Consider the following 18,541-nt stretch of genomic DNA (forward strand, 5'->3'; position numbering starts at 1 on the left):
AGATGCTTTAACAACTTGTCAGGGCCACGTTCTAACAGAAGTCTGCTCTATTTCCTCATTTCATGGAAAGATTACATTTTCATATAGAAAGGTCAATTACCTCTCCCTACAAGAAGGCATAAAATTAGAGTTCTTGCCATTAAAGACCGGTTTCTGACACCCTTGCTGATGGTGGGTAGCACATTCAGAACATGATTAATGCCACTGATTTCCTAGGGTTTTGTGGAAAACACAACCTAGGAGAGGGTATACACACTGGTTTTAATTGAAGTCCTAACTGGAGTAGAATTCACTATTTCCAAGACAATGCATATCTATATTGTAATTTGACCAATTACTGTAATTAGAGCATATCTCCTGAAACTACCTCAAAGGTCAGGAGTGATGGGTACTGTAACAGCTATGACGTTAGTGCTGTGGCACCACACACCATTTCCCAGTATAAACACAGTCTAGATTTAAATGTCTTACCTTGTAGGGCTAATTACACACTTCTTTAAATCCCTCCCCATTTTAATAGTATCATGATACTGAGACACTTTTTGTTAGCAATATGGTGAAAGAGTCAAAGGGACTTGCTCATCTCTTAAAAAGAGTCATCTCATCTGACTCATCTGATAAAAGAGTCAAAGGGACTTGCCTCAAGTCTACAGTTAAAAAAACAAGGAAGGAAGGAAATAACCCTTTCCCAATCCTCTTTGCTTTAGGAGGTTATGTGCTTTCCAGCAGTTCTATTCACTCAAAAGAGGAGGAAAATAAGCTTAACAGTGGGACTCCATCACATCCTTGCTGTGAGAGTAGGTTTGATCAGTTACTCAGTGTTCTCCTTCCCATTTCTAATTACTTTGTCCTAGTCCAAAATCCACACCTTTTTAATCTGGCTGAGTTATATGTAACACATTTCCCAATTACACCAGAGCTCTTTATACATAAAATCAGTAGCAATGGCCTACAGGATTATTTCCCTTCTCAGACCTGAAGAGTGCCCACTGTAGGGTTCTGTTTGGATGACTATAAAGAGGAGGCGGCACTTGGACAGAACGTCAGTTTGAGGGAAGGCCTTGAAGTATTTTTAAAGGACATCAAACTCTGGAAGATAGCCCCATTTCTAGATTTCCCAAAAGCTTCATATTCTCTCTTAAATACTTTGTCTTGCTGTTAACGATTGGCTTGGTCCCAGGATGCAGCTGCCCTGTGGATCTCAAACCATAGCCCATTCTGAGGCAGGTAGGGCTTGATTCATTAAATCCATTAAAAGTAGCGTCAGCACTAGAAGCAGACTGGGAGAAGTGGAGGAACTTAAAAGACCTGTTGTGCCCCTGGCAGCCTGAGTCATTGAAAAAGGAAACAACTCCCCAGGGTATTAGCTAGAGCTGCACCTTCAGCTTCAGATACAAATCTGTCTGTCAGCCAAAAAAGCATCTGGGGAAAAAAAAATCAGCCAAAAGGCAGCAACAGCATAGATCACTACTGCCAGGTCTGTATGGGGTGCGCACTTCTGAAACAGCAGAGATGACAGAAACATCTTTAGAAACAGACTGTCTGGTTGTCTGAGGTTTTCATGAAAGGGCAGGAGAAGGGATGAGGGAAGGTTTGTGATTCCAATGGAATATGGAGAAGAAGTGTTTCTCTCCTTTCTGACCACCATCAATTAGGTCTTGCCTGGGTTTAACTTGCAGCCAGCTGCTTTTAATCCAAAGATTAATTTCCTGTAGGCATTTTACTGCTGTGCATAACAAAGATTTTGCTTAGAAATGGCAGGAATGGACTCAGCATGGCGAAGGTTGGCTCTGCAGGGCTAAAATGAATTAAATGGCACAATAATTACATTTGTCCCTATAGTCAATCCTGGGGTCTCTAATTTAGATGAGCTCCTACTGAAGTCAGAAACTTCTGCCTCAGAACAAATGAGTAAAGCCCCTAGGATGTGGCCAGACTTAACCAGAGTGCACAACCTATTGTTAATTTGATTACTTACCTGTGAATATGACGGTGTTTAAGCTAGATTTTCCCCATAACTCCATGAAATGAACCACATCCCCAAATCTGAGAGAAGGATGTCCAGTGAACACAACACACGGCTGCTTGAAGTCATTGCTGAAGTCTCCATGAATGCTGGGATAATGTTTCAATTTGTTAGTCTGAATGAGCTGAAATAAAAACAAAAATCCAGACATTACAAACTTTTCATGCCTCTGTGCTCTGTAGTTCAGTGTGTTTATTTACATGATTTTAAATATTCTACAGTTTATTTCTAATTCACCACAGAGTCCCTTCCTGCATATCCCCTAGATTTTCCAACAGATTTAGCCATGACTATCCTAAGTGTTATGAAAAGGAAGTCAGAGTATGAGGCCAGGTGCCTCCAAGTCCTTGCCCTCATTTCTTTGGTACCAACAGTACGGTAACGGAGAAAAAACTCTGCAAATGTTCCCTGCTTAGAGTTTCCTGGAGTGAGCACAGTGCTCAGCTGCCAAATTCAAAATAAGCTACTTTTTCCTATTTGCCATGTCCAGAAAGAGCTCGGGGCACTGATGTTTAAACTGGTTTTCTTGCATCACAGTAGCATCAGACAATTTTGCCTTCAGCAGTATGTTGCTATGAGTTTCATTGGTATAACGGGTTTGCACAAAGTCAAGTCCTCTGAAAAAACTTAAGAAAGAGACTGACTTGCCCTTCCTTAACTATCGCTGAAACTAGTAATAACAATGAATTACGAGCAATAAGAAGTACTTGTCACTAGAGCTGGCCAACAGATTGTAATCAACTATGCATTTGGAACAGATTTCTTTACTAAGATGGGGAATTTTATTTATCAAGGCCCGTTTGGAAGAAGAATTTTGCTTTATTTCTCCTGCCACTGTTTTCCAATCTGCAAAGCAATGTTCAACTTAAAAAGCAATTTAACAGACTAGTCCGCTAAGCGCTTTCATGCAATATTTTGCAAGTGTTTTCTTGGCAGGTATATGCTTCCATTCCCAGCCTCGAAATAACTGTAAATACAATTTTCTTTAAAAGTATGCAATTTAACACAATGAAACCACACACTGAACAACTAAGAACATACATGGAAATAAAAAGTGTGAAAGAAGGGAATGGTACTTCCTTTGTCAGCCAGTTTTTAGAGGAGGTGGGACTGTTCATCAAAGATCTCTCCATACGTTGCTGTCTCCTGCCAGGCATTCAACATTGCTCAAAATATACAATTCCCATATGCAGGGTTCAGCAACACGTTTCTGCAGCTGTTGTGCTGCGGAACCGCAGACGATAGCACTAATTAGCAAACAGCATGTTCTTCACTACATGTCATAACACGATGTATATATACATCATGCCTTTCTAGCAGAAAACCCTGCCACTCAGGACGTTCCTCTTCTTTGCAACATATTTGATTTTCAAAAGAGGAACTAAGGAAGAACATTACGATAAGCAACTCCTCTGGTCTCTCAAAGCTGTAATTCATCTTTCCAGATTCTCTTTTATATGTTACTTTTTACCACAGTAGATCTAATTCAAGATAGTGTGCCTACATGGAAATGAAAAGAAAGCTGAGAATTCTGATGCTTCTTTAAGACTCTTAGCAACTTACGCACGACAAAGCACTTTGGAACTTAAGGTTATTACACAATTAGGTTCTTAACTGAATTTAGCATCACTGAACAAAAGTATCGACCTTACTCAACTTCTAGAGTTTGTTTTGGTGCTAGAACAGACAATGTACAAACTTACCCTCAGTACCTTTTAAATAACGGAAAGTTGGCTGCACATAGGTGCAATATTTATATCTTTCTCCTTTGCTTCCTCGAGTTTGGTCTCCTTTAAGTTCCTAACAGCAAATATATTGCTGTGATTTTGCATTTGACTTCCCGCACGTCCTGTTTATAACTGCTGTGCAATAGCTAAATGGCTGGAATGGAATGAGAGTGGTATCGTTCCTTCTAGGGTTTGACGTAAGATGGAAACTGTAGGTGGACACAGCCTGTTATTTCCATGCGGATCTTTGGACCACGGAGGAAGGAGCTAGGGCAGTTTCTGCAGCTTACTACTCATATCAAATTCCTGTTTAATCTTCAAGAGAGAAATTTGAAAAAAAATCCAATAACTGCTCTGGCAGTTAATATGCACTGAATCTTGAAAACAGCTCTGCAATTAAGACTGGTAAAGATTTCTGATTAACACATCTGGAGTGCAATATTTAGAATCTAAACTTAGCTTCGGTAATAAAAACTGCAGTTTAGCAGACAATGGGCAAAACAAATTTGATCCCATAAAATACTGGCATTTAAAAGAACGAGTAGGAAATGGCCCCATGAAGCTTTTCCGTGTTTTCTTTGAGGGAAGCCAAAAGCCTCGAAACTAAAGTTGGAAAAGCAGTTGCAATTGGGTGAACTGGAAGAAGGGGACAATTTCTGCTTCAAATATTAAATGGGATATGTGACATTCCAGGGCAAAATTTTGTCAGGGACCAGCAGATAGCTAAGTGAAAGACATTTCTACAGCTAGCATTTATGTAACGCACTTCTGAAAATCACAGACTGTTCTTCCAGCACTCTGTTTCACAGGTTCCTTAGGATTATATATATATTTGTATACAGCATTCAAACCTTTGCTAAGATGTGAGAGCAGCCCTCCATGTGCAAAAGCATTCTCAACAGCCTGTTTCACCGCTATACCTATACAAATGTTCATTGTTTATAAACATAAAAGCCAGATTCTCTTCAAAGCGTTATGGAAGCTTCAAATCCCTTCCTATTACTTTGTAGAGAAACACACGATCTCTAATCCTGTTTTCAGGACCTTGGGTTTTGTGTGTGTAATTCTTTTTGATTTTTTTTTTCATTATTTCCAGCAACAAAATATCTAGCATAACACTGGGGTGCACTGCTTCTAACTGGGGTTCCAACTCAGGAGGGAGAAGGGACACATGTTGAATCCTCAGCACCATGTCCTGAGGTGCGGTGATTTTTTTTTTCATCTTATCTTTTTATCTTGGAAGATCTTTTCTGATAAGTCCATCGAAGCTCCATACCTTAGCTCACAATCTCTGACTCTTAGAGCTGGACATAGAAGGGGTGAAAGGCTACAAAAACAAGTTTAGAGGCATTCTACTCACTCCAGTGATAAAGCAGCTGGTAGATTTTAGTGTCTAGAGCAAAGTCTTTTCTAATTACCCAATCAAAAATATATGGAGCTGAACTTGCCAAACACGTCCAACAAAATTTCACAAATCATTAAGAGGACTAAATTTATAATGATTTGTACAGGCCTTTTAGATCTACAGATGAGATGGGTTGTATAAGCACAAGAGTCGTTACTGTGTCATGTTTAGGTGTCCAACCTGTACTAAGCCTGGGCCAAAACCAATGCCTGGCATTTAGCCAACCAGTATGTTCAAACCTGGACTGATTTCTGGAAACCAGAAACAACATTCAGAGCATCTTTCTACAGAAAGAACCATTATTGACTGAAAGCTTAAGAGATAGAGGATGGTAAAGTACCGAACCGAGACTGAGGAGAGCTGTGTTTTTTTAAAATCCCAAATGGTTATGCTTCCTTTAAAGCGGTAGACTTGATTTACAGGGTCAGCAACTGCTGCTATAAACAAGATAAATCTCCAGAGCCTTTGCGTACCCTTTATTGAAGTGAGCAAAAATACACTGCTATTTACTCTGTGTGTTTGTGTGTGTGTTCGGTATCCAGAATTTTGAACAGATGTGGTTCTTATCAATGAATGAGTGATGCATTTATTACTTCACCTCCCTCCCTCTCTTCATAAGACCAACACTAACAGGGGCCTAATACTATTTAATACTACAAGAGAAAACATAATACTATACAATCACCTGATTCCAGGTATTTATTGCTTTGAATGTGTTATGCAGGAACTGGTACATGGAGGAGGGAAGCAAAGACGAAGAAGACAAATGCTAGTATTTAAGACCACAGAATCAATATTACTCCCACCCTGGCTATTTTCAATCAGAAAAAGAGGCTTTTCATAGCCATTTCTCTTAGATGTTGCTAACACAATCCTTAATAAGAGGACAGTAAATCCAACTTCTTCCTCCACTAGCAAATACTGATCAGTACAAATCACCTCTCAATTTTTTCTGTTGTGGGCATTTAGAGAAGTATTGTAAACTCTGGATTCACGTATCTTACAGCCTGAAATTGGCCATGTAAACATTGAGCAGAAAGGAAAAGGAGCAAAAGCTTCTCATTTTGCCTTGCTAGAACAATTCAGCTATTCATTTATAAAGCCTCTACCTCCACAAAAGGGATGATGCAGAATGTAGAATCCATGGTTCCTATTGAAATGGTCAGGGAGATGGCCAATTCCTCAGCTGTGGCAGTGTTTAGGACGGGATGTTCCCATAGGCTCAAGAAATTTGGTAAAACACCACAAGCGGTTTCTGGGGTACCAGAATAACATTTCTAAACAAAACAAGTTATTGATTTATGCTCCACAGCATTTTGGCAAGGCATAGTGGAGCTTAAATCTAAGCCGACTGAGACAGTTGATGCTAGAATATAACAGATACCGTGCCATGGAAGTGAAAGCCACCACCTCCCTTGGTCAGCCTGCTGTGTTCACAAACATTTGGAAACTCCAGTTTTCAATCTTTGCAGAAGCTTCCAATGTCACTTCAGTTTGAGCTCCTTCTCCTCTCTTCTCCATCACAATATCTGCTGGTGAAAAACTAAATTGCCACTTTTGTTTAAGTGTAGGGGAGAGCCACCCACTGTGCGATCCATCCCTTCCCTAACATTGTTTCTCCACCCCACTTCCCCAGTTTTCCTCCTCAAATCACTGGCTGGAACGTACAGCAGTCGTGCTTCAGATCCTAACTTGCTCCAACAGAGTCACAGCAACTCTTACTCCAGCGATCACAGAGAAATACCTTTAGAAAGAAGATCTTTTAGCTTCTGCACCAGCTAAAAGGCTGCAGATGAGACTTCAAAAGCTCGTACAAGAATCTGGACGCTCCAGTCGTATTAACTTTAGTAGGAATCATTGTCCAAATCCCCCCTACTGGAAGCACTTTAGTCCACATTCCTTGCTCGTAACAGAGGGAAAGAATATTCCCTGCTCACTCGGACTGGACACTAGGAAACAAATTGCCACCCCAAAGCACAATAAATTGCACGCAGTGATTTTGCAGGAGGAGATATGATGAACACCTGCTACTACATTAAAGCAGAAGTAACAAGGAGAGAGTAGAAGTGTTTTGGGTTCTCTGCAGAGTTGAACAGTGTGTCTGGTTTTATTCAGCACAGCAGAACAAAGAATGAGTTCAAAACAGGTAACATAAAACTGGAAAATTTCCATGTGAAGAGAACAAAAAAAGTGTCAAACAACTTAGTATAGAGAGAACAGTAAGATGAAATAAAAATAATACTTGTAGAGAAGATGAAGATAGTTTTATTTATCCTCTTGTAACAATAATAAAGGGATAGTTAAGTGAAATGCAAAATACAATCATGACTGATTAAAGGAAATAAATGCTCTTTTATACGATGCATCAGGCACCACAAGAGTTTGGGGGATTTGAGGGAGTTTTTGCCTTGTTTGTTTTTAAATTTTGCTGTTTATATAGCTAACAAGAACATTGAATTTCAAGACCAGACAGCATGCTGGGCTGGACTTCTTCCGTAGATAATTAGAAGCTTATTTCCTGGCCTGTCCCCTTCTGATGTATCATGCCAGGCATGTTATTAATGCTTGCTAATAACTAAGAGGCATGTCTGAGTAATTCCCTATTTTCTTCCAACAACTGAGCAGCTAAGCACATCTTTTCATGATAGGCAATTTCCGTATAGTTTACATTGCACAAGCCAACCATTACTTTGAAAAAAGTAAGGCAATTCTCCACTAACAACCTATCCAACAGAAATGATCATTCAATGTCTGTTTCTGATACTCATTAAAAATTCCCTTAAGTGCTAGTATGCAGAGCCCTGATTGTGAGGTTATGGAGTCACAGATTTAGAAAGACAATGTTTATGTGTCTTTCTAGGTTGTAGTGAGGTGGATGTTGGTCTCTTCTCCCAAGTAACAAGCAATAGGACAAGAGGAAATGGCCTCAAGTTGTTCAGGGGAGGTTTAGATTGGATATTAAGAAAAATTTCTTCAACCAAAGAGTTGTCAAGCACTGGAACAGGCTGCCCAGGGAAGTGGTGGAGTCCCCATCCCTGGAGGTATTTAAAAGATGTGGAGATGTGGTGCTTGGGGATGTGGTTTGGTGGTGGGCTTGGCAGGGTGAGGTTAATGGTTAGACTCGATGATCTTAAAGGTCTTTTCCGACCTAAACAGTTCTATGATTCTATACCTAAGACAAAAAGGCTGGCTGCTGACTAAGGCTCTACCTTAGTAACTGGAAGCCTTGAGTCCAAGTCTTTGGTCCCTCCTAGACTGATGCTATGACCACGGACAGGTTATTCAGGCCAGGTCTGTATTAAGACCATTTTGCTTAGTAAAATTATACCAAAAGATCATAGCAGCTGAGCCTACGGTGGATACTCTTTGCATAGGCATAACAGGGTTTCTGCCAGGGAATAAATAATACATTTGTTAAAGACTGTACTGGAAAGAGGTTATATAGATGTTTCACATTATATGAGTTACATATACAGTGTCAGCTGTGAGATTTTGCCCCCCCTTCTGTTTACACTGTTCCAACTTTGTACTTCATAGAAGAAAAAGAAACCCAGCTCCTCTCCCGTGCCTTAGAAACAGTATGACAGCATTAAACCATAACCAGCTGTAGGTACCACTAAAACTGGAATGCAGCCCAAGGCAGCTGAGAGTTACAGGAGCAGAATGATGACAGTAGCTGTCCCTCAGAGGACGGCAACAAGGAATCAAAGGCACGAGCTGAGCGCTGGGTACCTGACATGGACATCTGTGTTGGTGAGCATGCGTCTTACATGTCAGTCACCTCTACAAACCTCAATATGCTTTGATTGTTTAAAACCAAACTAAACCAAACCAAGATCTTACAGAACAGAAAGGAGCAATCTGATCTGGTGTTCTCAAGTGTGTCTAAACTTCAGTAATTTATGACCTTAAGAAAAGCCCTAAATGAAATAGCAGCCTCAGTCTTTCTTTGCCTGGGTATTACCTTGTTTTGGTTTTGCTATTAAGCCAGGCTTTTGAAAGAGTGCTGCTGCATGCATAGGGCTGTTGCCTCCCACCACACACACTGGTTTTGTGAAGCAGCCAATATGTATCAGGAATTACCAGGAATTAGCAAGGAAGAGACCCATTTAGTCCATCATGGAGTGGAGTTACTCCACTTCCCAGTGTTTACACAGCAGCTGGAAATGAACACCCAAATACAGCATCTAAGTTGCGTTAGAGGACTTACTGGGAACTGTGCAGTACTTACTTCAGATGGCAGCTCCGCTGAAATGTTGAAAGGCTACAGCCATTTCATAGTTTGGGAGCTACAAGGATGTGCATACACAATGTATTGTGTCATCCGGCACATTTAAGGCAACCCTTAAGCAAAAATGGAAGAAGCCTAAGGATGGCTTCCTATCAGTGATGGGACTAGATAAAGCTGTTTGTGCATATCATGATAAAATGTCCCTAGCGTTGTGGGTCATAACCTGTATGATTTGGCCTTGGCAACCAAAGCCTGTACCTGTAACAGGCACGTTACTCCCTCTGTGCACTGCATTTTGTCATAGAAACGGATCTGTGAGTCCTTTCCTAGATAATTACCTTGATCTACACATGAAGCACAGAGGAATGTCTCAACAGCTAAACAATAATTTGGCAAAATCTCATTATCAACAGGCCTCTGGAGAATATAAAATGTCCTAAAAATTAGAGGACACAGTTATCACTCTATAAACACAAAGACCCATCATATAAAATGGGTTAATTAATCCAGTCTTTGACAACTGCATGTTTGGCTTCTCATTTTTGGAAGGGCTTTCACTTAAACCTGCCAGTTCCAGTGCATATTGTGAACTAAAATGTCAAAGCAATGTCTTTGGTAGAATATAGGCTGTCAGTGAAACCAATGACACTGCGGATCAACAAGGACACCCCAGAAAGCAGAGATGCAGGGGAAATTGGAAAGCATAGCCAGCAGCATGGGTACAGAGTCTCCTACTCAGGGATCAGGCTTTGGAATTGATTTATCAGTGTGAATGAGTTTTTTGGTTACAAAAAAAGTGGTGAATAGGTGGCTTGCCCTGCAGTCTGCATTATTCTCGGTAACAGATTATACCTAATTCACTGCGCATCCTGCTTGAAATGCATTCAAGCATCTGGAAAGAGTGAGACCTGCTGATCAGATCCTACTCCCAACAATGCCTTTGAAGCACCTACAGATGATAGATATGCTGGGTAATGGCAATTTCCAGAACAAGGTCCTGGACAAGATATCTCAGAGGGAAAAAAACCCAATGCCTGAAAAAGCATTTAATCTCTGGGTTCTTAACACCTGCAATGGCCACTCTGCACATCTCATTAAACAGTTTTGACCACGGGAACTAAAAGAGCCAGTTTTCTGAGACCACCACCCCAAATGGCTCACTGTCTCACAGGAGCAGGATTTAGCCAAAATTATTTCTCATTCCCATTTCTTCCTTTCCCAGTCTGCCTCTCATTTACTTCAGTGGGAAATCTACCTGTTCCCCACGGAGAAAGTAAAATATTTCCTTTCTTGATATGTGAGATAACTCTGAAGGCATGAGTTATACCACATTTATTTAATGTCTGGTTGGCTAAAACTTCCCCTCAAATTATTATTTTGTTGCAGGGAAGATCCCCTCAACATATGTTGCAGGGAGATCCCCCCCAAAGATAGGAACCTTACTCCTCTTTGCTTCACTAAGATGCTAGCTCAAGTAATTTCATTTAAAATTGCCAATGACAGCACTCAGTGCTGCGAGATTTAACTTTTTTAAATCAAACCTCTCTTTCAAGATACCATTTCTCCTGCAGCAGACAACACGGTGCCTGTTTCAGCTAGGGAGGCAGGAGCTGGGATGACTAAGCTATCTCTGATAACAAGTTCTTAGTTTTACAGACTTTGAAATAAACTGCTTGGACAAAGGGGATATTCGTGGTTCCAGTCTGATAAGAGCAAACATTCAACCATGTGTACACCAGATAGTCTTCTGCGGGGGAAGAAGTAAAACAGGCGAGCATATGTAAGTTACATGCTGAAATAAACATCATGATAATTTTTGAGTTGAGGGAACACCATCATTCATTCCACCCCTACGCTCCCAAATTAATCACAGAAAGGAGAAAAAACCCCACCAACTTGTACGAATAATGACACAAAACTATTAAATAGCTGTAGAAGCGTTCATCAGAAAAACAACAGCCACGCAGGTTCCAGAAACCCACTCACTCTGTGATCTTAGCAAACAGCAAGACCATGGTTTACTTACCTCAGCATGGGGAAAAGGAGGTTCTGGAAGATATACCTTTGTTTGTTTGTTATGACACAACCTTTAAAAGCAAAGGAAAATAAGCTGGGTTAGAGAGCTGCAGAACATCCTGCAGCATCTGCTGCCATCTACTGTTACCCGTTTTTTGGAGAAAGCCATTTCGTATCTGTGGCATCAGGTGCAAAATCACTGATTTGTTTTGTTGCTTCCAGTTTTTCTATTTCAAGGACCGACACCTAAAGGACATGACAATTCTGTCACAGTGAGATCATTTAGAGAAGGTGCAAGACAACTGGACTAATTTTGTACACACTATGTAACAGAACTCCTTTGCTGTTGAAGACGTATTTGTAACTCAACATCCATGTCTTCTCATAGTCCAGACCTCAGCAGTTTTTGCAAAGCTAAATCACCTGTCAATAGAAAAATTCCACTTGCCTCATCCCACTTCTCAGCAGTGACTTGGTCTTTTTCTTCATTCTAATCTAATTCCCCTATACATTCTATTATTGCAGCTACAATGTTGGTAAACTGCGTCTCACCATGGCATAATGCTCACTGTTACCTGCTACTTTACATCAATCATTTATTTTTAAAGCATAAATACTGAAAGTTGTTGATTGGCTCTAGCCAGACTCCTGATTCATCCTATTGTTAAAAACTGATATTTGTCAGAGGCCTGTGTGACGTTACAATTATCTGTAGTGACACTGTCCTGGTGGCTTTTTCTGGGAAACACTACCTGTCTCATACTTTCTTTGCTTTATTATAAAGCATTAAGCCTGGGTCAAATTAAATTTGATAAAGTCTAAGAGATACTAAGAGCAGAACATTTCTTTTAGTTGACTAAATAGTAGAATTGGAAGGCTGAAATCCCTGAATTTCAGCCCTAGTCCTGACCCCAAACCTCTATTTTACAGATGTTCAACCTCTGCCTCCATTTCTACCTCAGTAAAACATTCACCCTACACAATAGTGTTTGGAGATAAGCTGACTTTTGAAGATAAGCCACTACAGCAAAGTAAAATTAAAAAAAAAATGGTGTCTGAACACTTGGGTGCCTGAATTGTGCCAGCTAGACACAGCAGACAAATGACCCAACTGGCACACCAACATTCCTGCTACTTTGACAGTATTATTATAACAAGAACTATGCAGCTACCACTTCAGCTGCTACTGAAATGAAATCACCATGTAAGTACAAACCAAACAATTGTTTAACTATAAACTAGATGAATCAACACACCCTGGTGAGTACACCAAGGCTTGATTTTCCTACTTTTGCTGAAAGCAACGTGATTAAAATTCACCAGATTTCAGTCCTCTCTAGAATTCTCCTGAGGGATCAATTCACCTAAGTTTTCCAGGACCTCTCTTTTCTTTCCTGAATTCCAGACTTAAAAAACCTGGAGAAGAAAGGAAGGAAAAGCTAACTTCCTCTGTTTAATAACCTAGAGCATCTCTTTGTTTGTAAGAATTTAGGACCAGTCACAAGTGGTTGGGTTCTCCTTTCCCATGGCTCAGAATCACAGAATGGCTGAGGTTGGAAGGGACCTCTTGAGACCATCTAGCCCAAGCCCCTTCTGAAGCGTGGTCAGCTAGAGCAGGTCATCCAGGACTGCATCCAGATGGGTTTTGATTCTACAACCTCTCTGCACAACCTGTTCCAGTGTTTGACCACCCTCGCAGTAAAAAAGCATGTTTCTTTTGTTCAGATGAATCATAGAATCATAGAATCACAGAATGGTTTGGGTTGGAAGGGACCTTAAAGATCATCTAGTTCCAACCCCCCTGCTGCAGGCAGGGACACCCTCCACTAGACCACGTTGCCCAAAGCCTCGTCCAACCTGGTCCTAAACACTTCCAGGGATGGGGCCTCCACAACCTCTCTGGGCAACCTGTGCCAGTGCCTCACCACTCTCACAGTAAAGAATTTCTTTCTAACATCGAATCTAAATCGACCCTCCTTCAGCTTGAACCCATTCCCCCTTGTCCTGTCACTACACTCCCTGATAAACAGTCCCTCACCATCTTTCCTGGAGCCCCTTCAGGTACTGGCAAGCCGCAATTAGATCTCCCCGGAGCCTTCTCTTCTCCAGGCTGAACAACTCTCTCAGCCTGTCCTCACAGGAGAGGTGCTCCAGCTCTCTGATCAGCTTCGTGGCCTCCTCTGGACTCGCTCCAACAGCTCCATGTCTCTCCTGTACTGGGGCCCCCAGAGCTGGACGCAGCACTGCAGGTGGGGTCTCACCAGAGCGGAGTAGAGGGGCAGGATCCCCTTCCTCGACCTGCTGGTCACGCCTCTTTTGATGCAGCCCAGGACACGGGTGGCTTTCTGGGCTGCAAGCGCACACTGCCGACTCATGTTGAGCTTCTCATCAATCAATACCCCCAAGTCCTTCTCCTCAGGGCAACTTCATGCAGTTTGCACAGTCCCACCTCTCCAGCCTGTCCAGGTCCCTCTGGATGGCATCCCTTCCCTCCAGCGTGTCGACCACACCACACAGCTTGGTGTCATCGGCAAACTTGTGTTTGAATTTGTGCCTCTCAACATGCTGCTGTGGGTGGGTGCTACTGAGAAGAGCCTGGCTCCCTCATCCTTATTTCCTCCTATCAGGTATTTCTACACATTGCTAAGATCCCCTCGAGCCTCCTGTTCTCCAGGCTTGAAGAGTCCCAGCTCTCTCAGCATCTCCTCATCTGAAAGATCAGCTTAGTTGGCCCTGTGCTGGCCTCACTCCAGTAAGCCCATATTCTTCTTGTACTGGGGAGCCCAGAATGAGACATGGCACTGTCCATGCAGCCTCACCAGCGCGTAGCAGAGAAGGATCGCCTTCCCTGACCTGCTCTGCCTAATGCAGCCCAGGATAATTTTAGCCTTTTTTTGCCACAGATATACACTGCTGGCTCAGCAAAATTAAGCCTGAAAAATCTATTTTGCTTATACACAAAGACCATGGTTTAGTTTTGGGGGCCCTGGATAAGATGTGCAAACAGCCACAGCTAAAATTCACTCAAGTCAAGTTCATCGTTTAATCATCAGTGCAAGTACCAAAAAGGACAGATTATTTGAGTTTGTATATTCTGTAGGAAACGATGCTTCCCTAATTATAGAACATCTACTTACACATGCACGCACACCCTTTTGACTCAAGAAACGTGTTCACAATTCTAATCAAGTATATATTAGAATATGTCAAGTAGAGATAACCTGCATGTATCTATTTACCATAGCTGAGTGTGTGAACTGAGGCTGATGAAGCAGCCCTTTAACACCTACCATTCGGCAAAGATCTGGGAGAACTCAAGGGAGCTGTTGGCAACAGGTGAGATGAAATAAAAAGGGACATTGGAGAGTCCAGCAGAATCAATATACTGATACAGGCACTCTAGCAGATCGTATATTACTCCAGAGGGGTAACAAGGAACTAGCACATTTCCTCCATTCCGGACAGTCATAGCTAAAGGAGAGAGAAAGTAAAAATCAATTAACAGGGAACATATTTAAACTTTTTAATAGAATTCCTTTAATCCAAATATTACATAAGGTATAGAAAGAAGCTATCGCGTGAATTGGCAGAACACATTATGCATATGAATTGGGAGGAACACTTCTGATCATTAAATACATATATTTACTGCTTTCTCCAGGCTTAGTCGAGCAAATGATTATACTCCATTAGCTGAGGGGCACATAACAGACTGAGCACACGCAAAGCTCCTGACACAAGAGGGCGGTCTTGCACTGGCACAAGAGGATGAATAAGCGACACAAAACACCTTACCATCGACATAAACCCTGCTCCATCTATTAGCTGTGAGCAGAGTACACCAGTTCACAGGTCTCAGCTGAAAGTACTGAACATGGTAAACTGTTCTGTATTGAGTTTTCAATACTCTAGGTGAAAGGCTGAAGATGTGGTTATTTCAAATAGCCCTCAAAGCTAGAAGGGGGTGGGGGAGTGTTTCTCCTTAAAAACTCTAAATATTTCTGTCCTTTCAATATAATAAGAACAATTTAAAACCTCTATGAATTGTAGACAGTATGGGACTAGAGAAAAATGAGGAAAAGGAAAAAGAAAAATAGCTTTACTCTGTAATCAAGACAGATCTGAGTACAACAGCAAAAGCAAGTACAGAGCAAACATTTTGTTCTTTTGGCAGAATGAATTACAAAAATGCTGTACCTTTTGGGAAAGTGGAAATACTTTGTCCAGCTCACCAAGCAATTGCTGCCTCACTAGGATTTCATCTGTAGTTGCGGGGTAAAACCATCTACTGATGTTAATTGCGGCGCAGCAGCAGTAACATTATGCATCAAGGCACTACACAAAAAGCTGTGAAAGAACCTGAAAACATATATTACCTCCCGCCATAATCACTTCCTTGACTTCAATTTATTGACAAGCTTTGATGGGGTATGGATTTAGCACATTAAGGGTCTTTTTGCCCCACCTACATGCTCAAGGAAGATTTTTATGGCTGAATGTTTAAAGGTTTTATGGAGTCTAGGGAAAAGCACAGACTCTGTAGCATGATTTTTCACACGCATTTAGGTGCTTAACTCCTTTTAGCAGTCAGTGCCCATTACAATGCTGCTCTCAACAACAACTGGTGGTCAAAGACACCTTCTATATCAGAATTATAATATAACTGCAGTGTAGTGGATTTTTATTGCCTAAGTTTTCTCCAAGTCACATACAAACTACCATCAAATGTTTGTGAATATGAACAGCAATATTTTACATTTGTCTAGAACCTGAGATGTTACAAAACATCCCAGCAACACGTTATATTATCCCTCTTACATGGCTAAGTCTAAACTATCCCATCTGTAAACAGGATGTGAAGAGAGGAATGAGGAGATTAAGAATGATATTTTCAACCCCATCTGGGGGCTGAAAGTTAAGCCTCTGGCTCCAGGACCAGAATTTGCATTGCTTCATTGTGCACCCAAAATATCTGCAAAAAAGGAAAGCTAAGTACCTGTATCCACAGCAGCAAGAATGCTGCATGGGGCAGAGAAAGGGGACGCAGAGTACAGGGCGCATCAGGGATCAGTGGAAAATGCTAAGGAAAGGGTATGTCTGCAGTTCTGTCTCTGCTCTAAATGAAGATACTGGCTGAAACACCAAGGTGTGTGTCTGCATGAAACGCATTCCTTCTTCCACTCAGGCACCAGCTAGCTTCACTCTGTCAAGACTAACGGCTCACTCCTCCCTTTGAAGAGGCAGGAGGAAGAGCTTTCATCTAATGGTGGGCTGGTTAAAGAACTTGTCCAGGCCATGAAAAATGTGGGTTTTATTCCTAAGCCTTAGAGTTTGAATTCACAGCTCTCCCTTCCCTGCAACCACTGGTTCACCATGGGAACCTCAAGCCTCTGCTGTTGAAAACATGTATGTGGTCAGCACAGCTGGGCATTACTTCTTGAGGGTGCTCTTAAGTGCTTCCATAAAGGGCTAAGAATTACCTCCCAGCTTCAGCAAAACAGGGATGAAAACCTTACAGGCATATTGCAGGTCCAATCTGGTGCTCTGCACCACTCCAGCAACTTTCTACAGTTGTCAGTAAGAGGACACGTATATTTGAAAGCTCTTTAAAGCCCAATTTATCTCTGTGACTGATGGATGCTCTCTCTTGATAAAAGTTGTATAATAATCTTGGCATTTCAAATTTAGTCTCCTTCAGTAGTTCCATAACAAGTTGTTCAATTTACAACTCACAATGAGATACTTGCTTTTCGAACAGCTGCCACCACAAGGTCAAGTTGGCACCTAAAAAGCAAACTGTGCTCTTTTCTGCTTTATATAAACACACGCGCGCTCACATAGAGGCACGACCGCGCACGCACACAAAATATCACAAACTGTCCCTACAGACAGTCTGGCAATTTTGCTGATGATGCCCAAGGCAATGTAAAAATACAATTGCTTTTCTTGAGCTGCAGAGTGCTGGTGCTGCAGTGCTGAGCTCAGAAAAAAGGGGTTTGGGGTAAACTGAGAGGAACCTGGAGACGTGACAAAGCATGGTTTCAGTGCTGCACACACAATGCGGAGAGGAAATCATGCATGTGACTTGGTAATAATGGGAATCAACGTCTACAACTTGACATGCTGGGATGAAAACAGAGATCAGGGTGAAATTTTCACACTTCCATTTCTGTGCTTCACAACACTTACTCACAAACCTGTCGTTACCCCATGATACACATTTTCAGCAAATTTCCAGTGTCTGCTTTAGATTTTTTACCTAGTGTATTCTGAGCTTCTTGTGAAGTCCCCTGAACATTTTGGAAATGGGAAAAATATATGAAAACTACTGTTTTCAGCTCAGCTTGCCTACTCTATTGCTTTTCCCAGTAACCAATTGCTTTTTGGACTTTTGTATGCATTTGAAAGAAAGCTGATTCCCTTTTTTTTTTCCTCCTGATGTAGGGGTAGATGTGTAAACACTGCTGGCGTTATGTAAAAGACAGCCCTGCCACTACATTATTCATAGAACTATTTCGTGTCTTCAAGTCGCTGTGTTTTTTGGCAAATACTGCTCAAATTCCAGATTCTTACAATGGCATCACTTTAAGTATATATCATCCTTCAGTCTTTAATAATTTTCTAATTTCTCAGAGCTTGTCTCATTCAAGAGAGAAGCTGGCTTGAAGACCTTCTGCAAAATCCTCAAAATAGTTCAGAATGTTTCTGTAAACCAGAACAACTTGTGCAGATAAACACCCACCTGTACCTACATATGTAACACATTTATTTATATGCATTCATCTTTTGGATTTTCCTTTGGCCCAAGCTACATCTCTAAGACTTTGTTTCATTTTTAAAAGCATTTTAATTAACAACAGTCTCACTCTTGTTTACTCAGCATACAGCTGTTGGAGTTCAAGACACGAGAGACCACCAGGGTGCTTGCTAGAGCATGTTTGCAGCAGACTTGGCAGCACAGCAACATGTACCACTCCTCAGCCTCTCCAGTACAAAATTCAAAGTACATTTCAGCTCAAGACTTGCTTCCTTGGTGGTTTAAGGTAAGATGATAGGGTGTGATCGTGCTACCATCTGTCAGGGGGACAGTTAACCCCCATAAAGGGACAGAGAAAGGAGCACATCTGGATCTAGCA

General features: G+C 41.5%; 1 protein-coding gene across 2 annotated transcripts in view; it reads right to left on the reverse strand.

Annotated features, from left to right (window-relative positions):
- The window catches only part of INTS9 (integrator complex subunit 9), a 70,283-nt gene that overhangs the window by 20,720 nt on the left and 31,022 nt on the right, over nucleotides 1–18,541 (reverse strand). For both annotated transcript variants that reach the window (XM_054822267.1, XM_054822268.1), the window contains 3 exons: nucleotides 14,696–14,876; nucleotides 11,416–11,476; nucleotides 1,979–2,150 (listed from right to left, as the gene is read on the reverse strand). In XM_054822267.1, the coding sequence (XP_054678242.1) occupies nucleotides 1,979–2,150; nucleotides 11,416–11,476; nucleotides 14,696–14,876 (414 nt within the window). The remainder of the gene's footprint in view (nucleotides 1–1,978; nucleotides 2,151–11,415; nucleotides 11,477–14,695; nucleotides 14,877–18,541) is intronic.

Source organism: Grus americana, chromosome 3 (genome assembly GCF_028858705.1).
Source record: "Grus americana isolate bGruAme1 chromosome 3, bGruAme1.mat, whole genome shotgun sequence".
NCBI lineage: Eukaryota > Metazoa > Chordata > Aves > Gruiformes > Gruidae > Grus > Grus americana.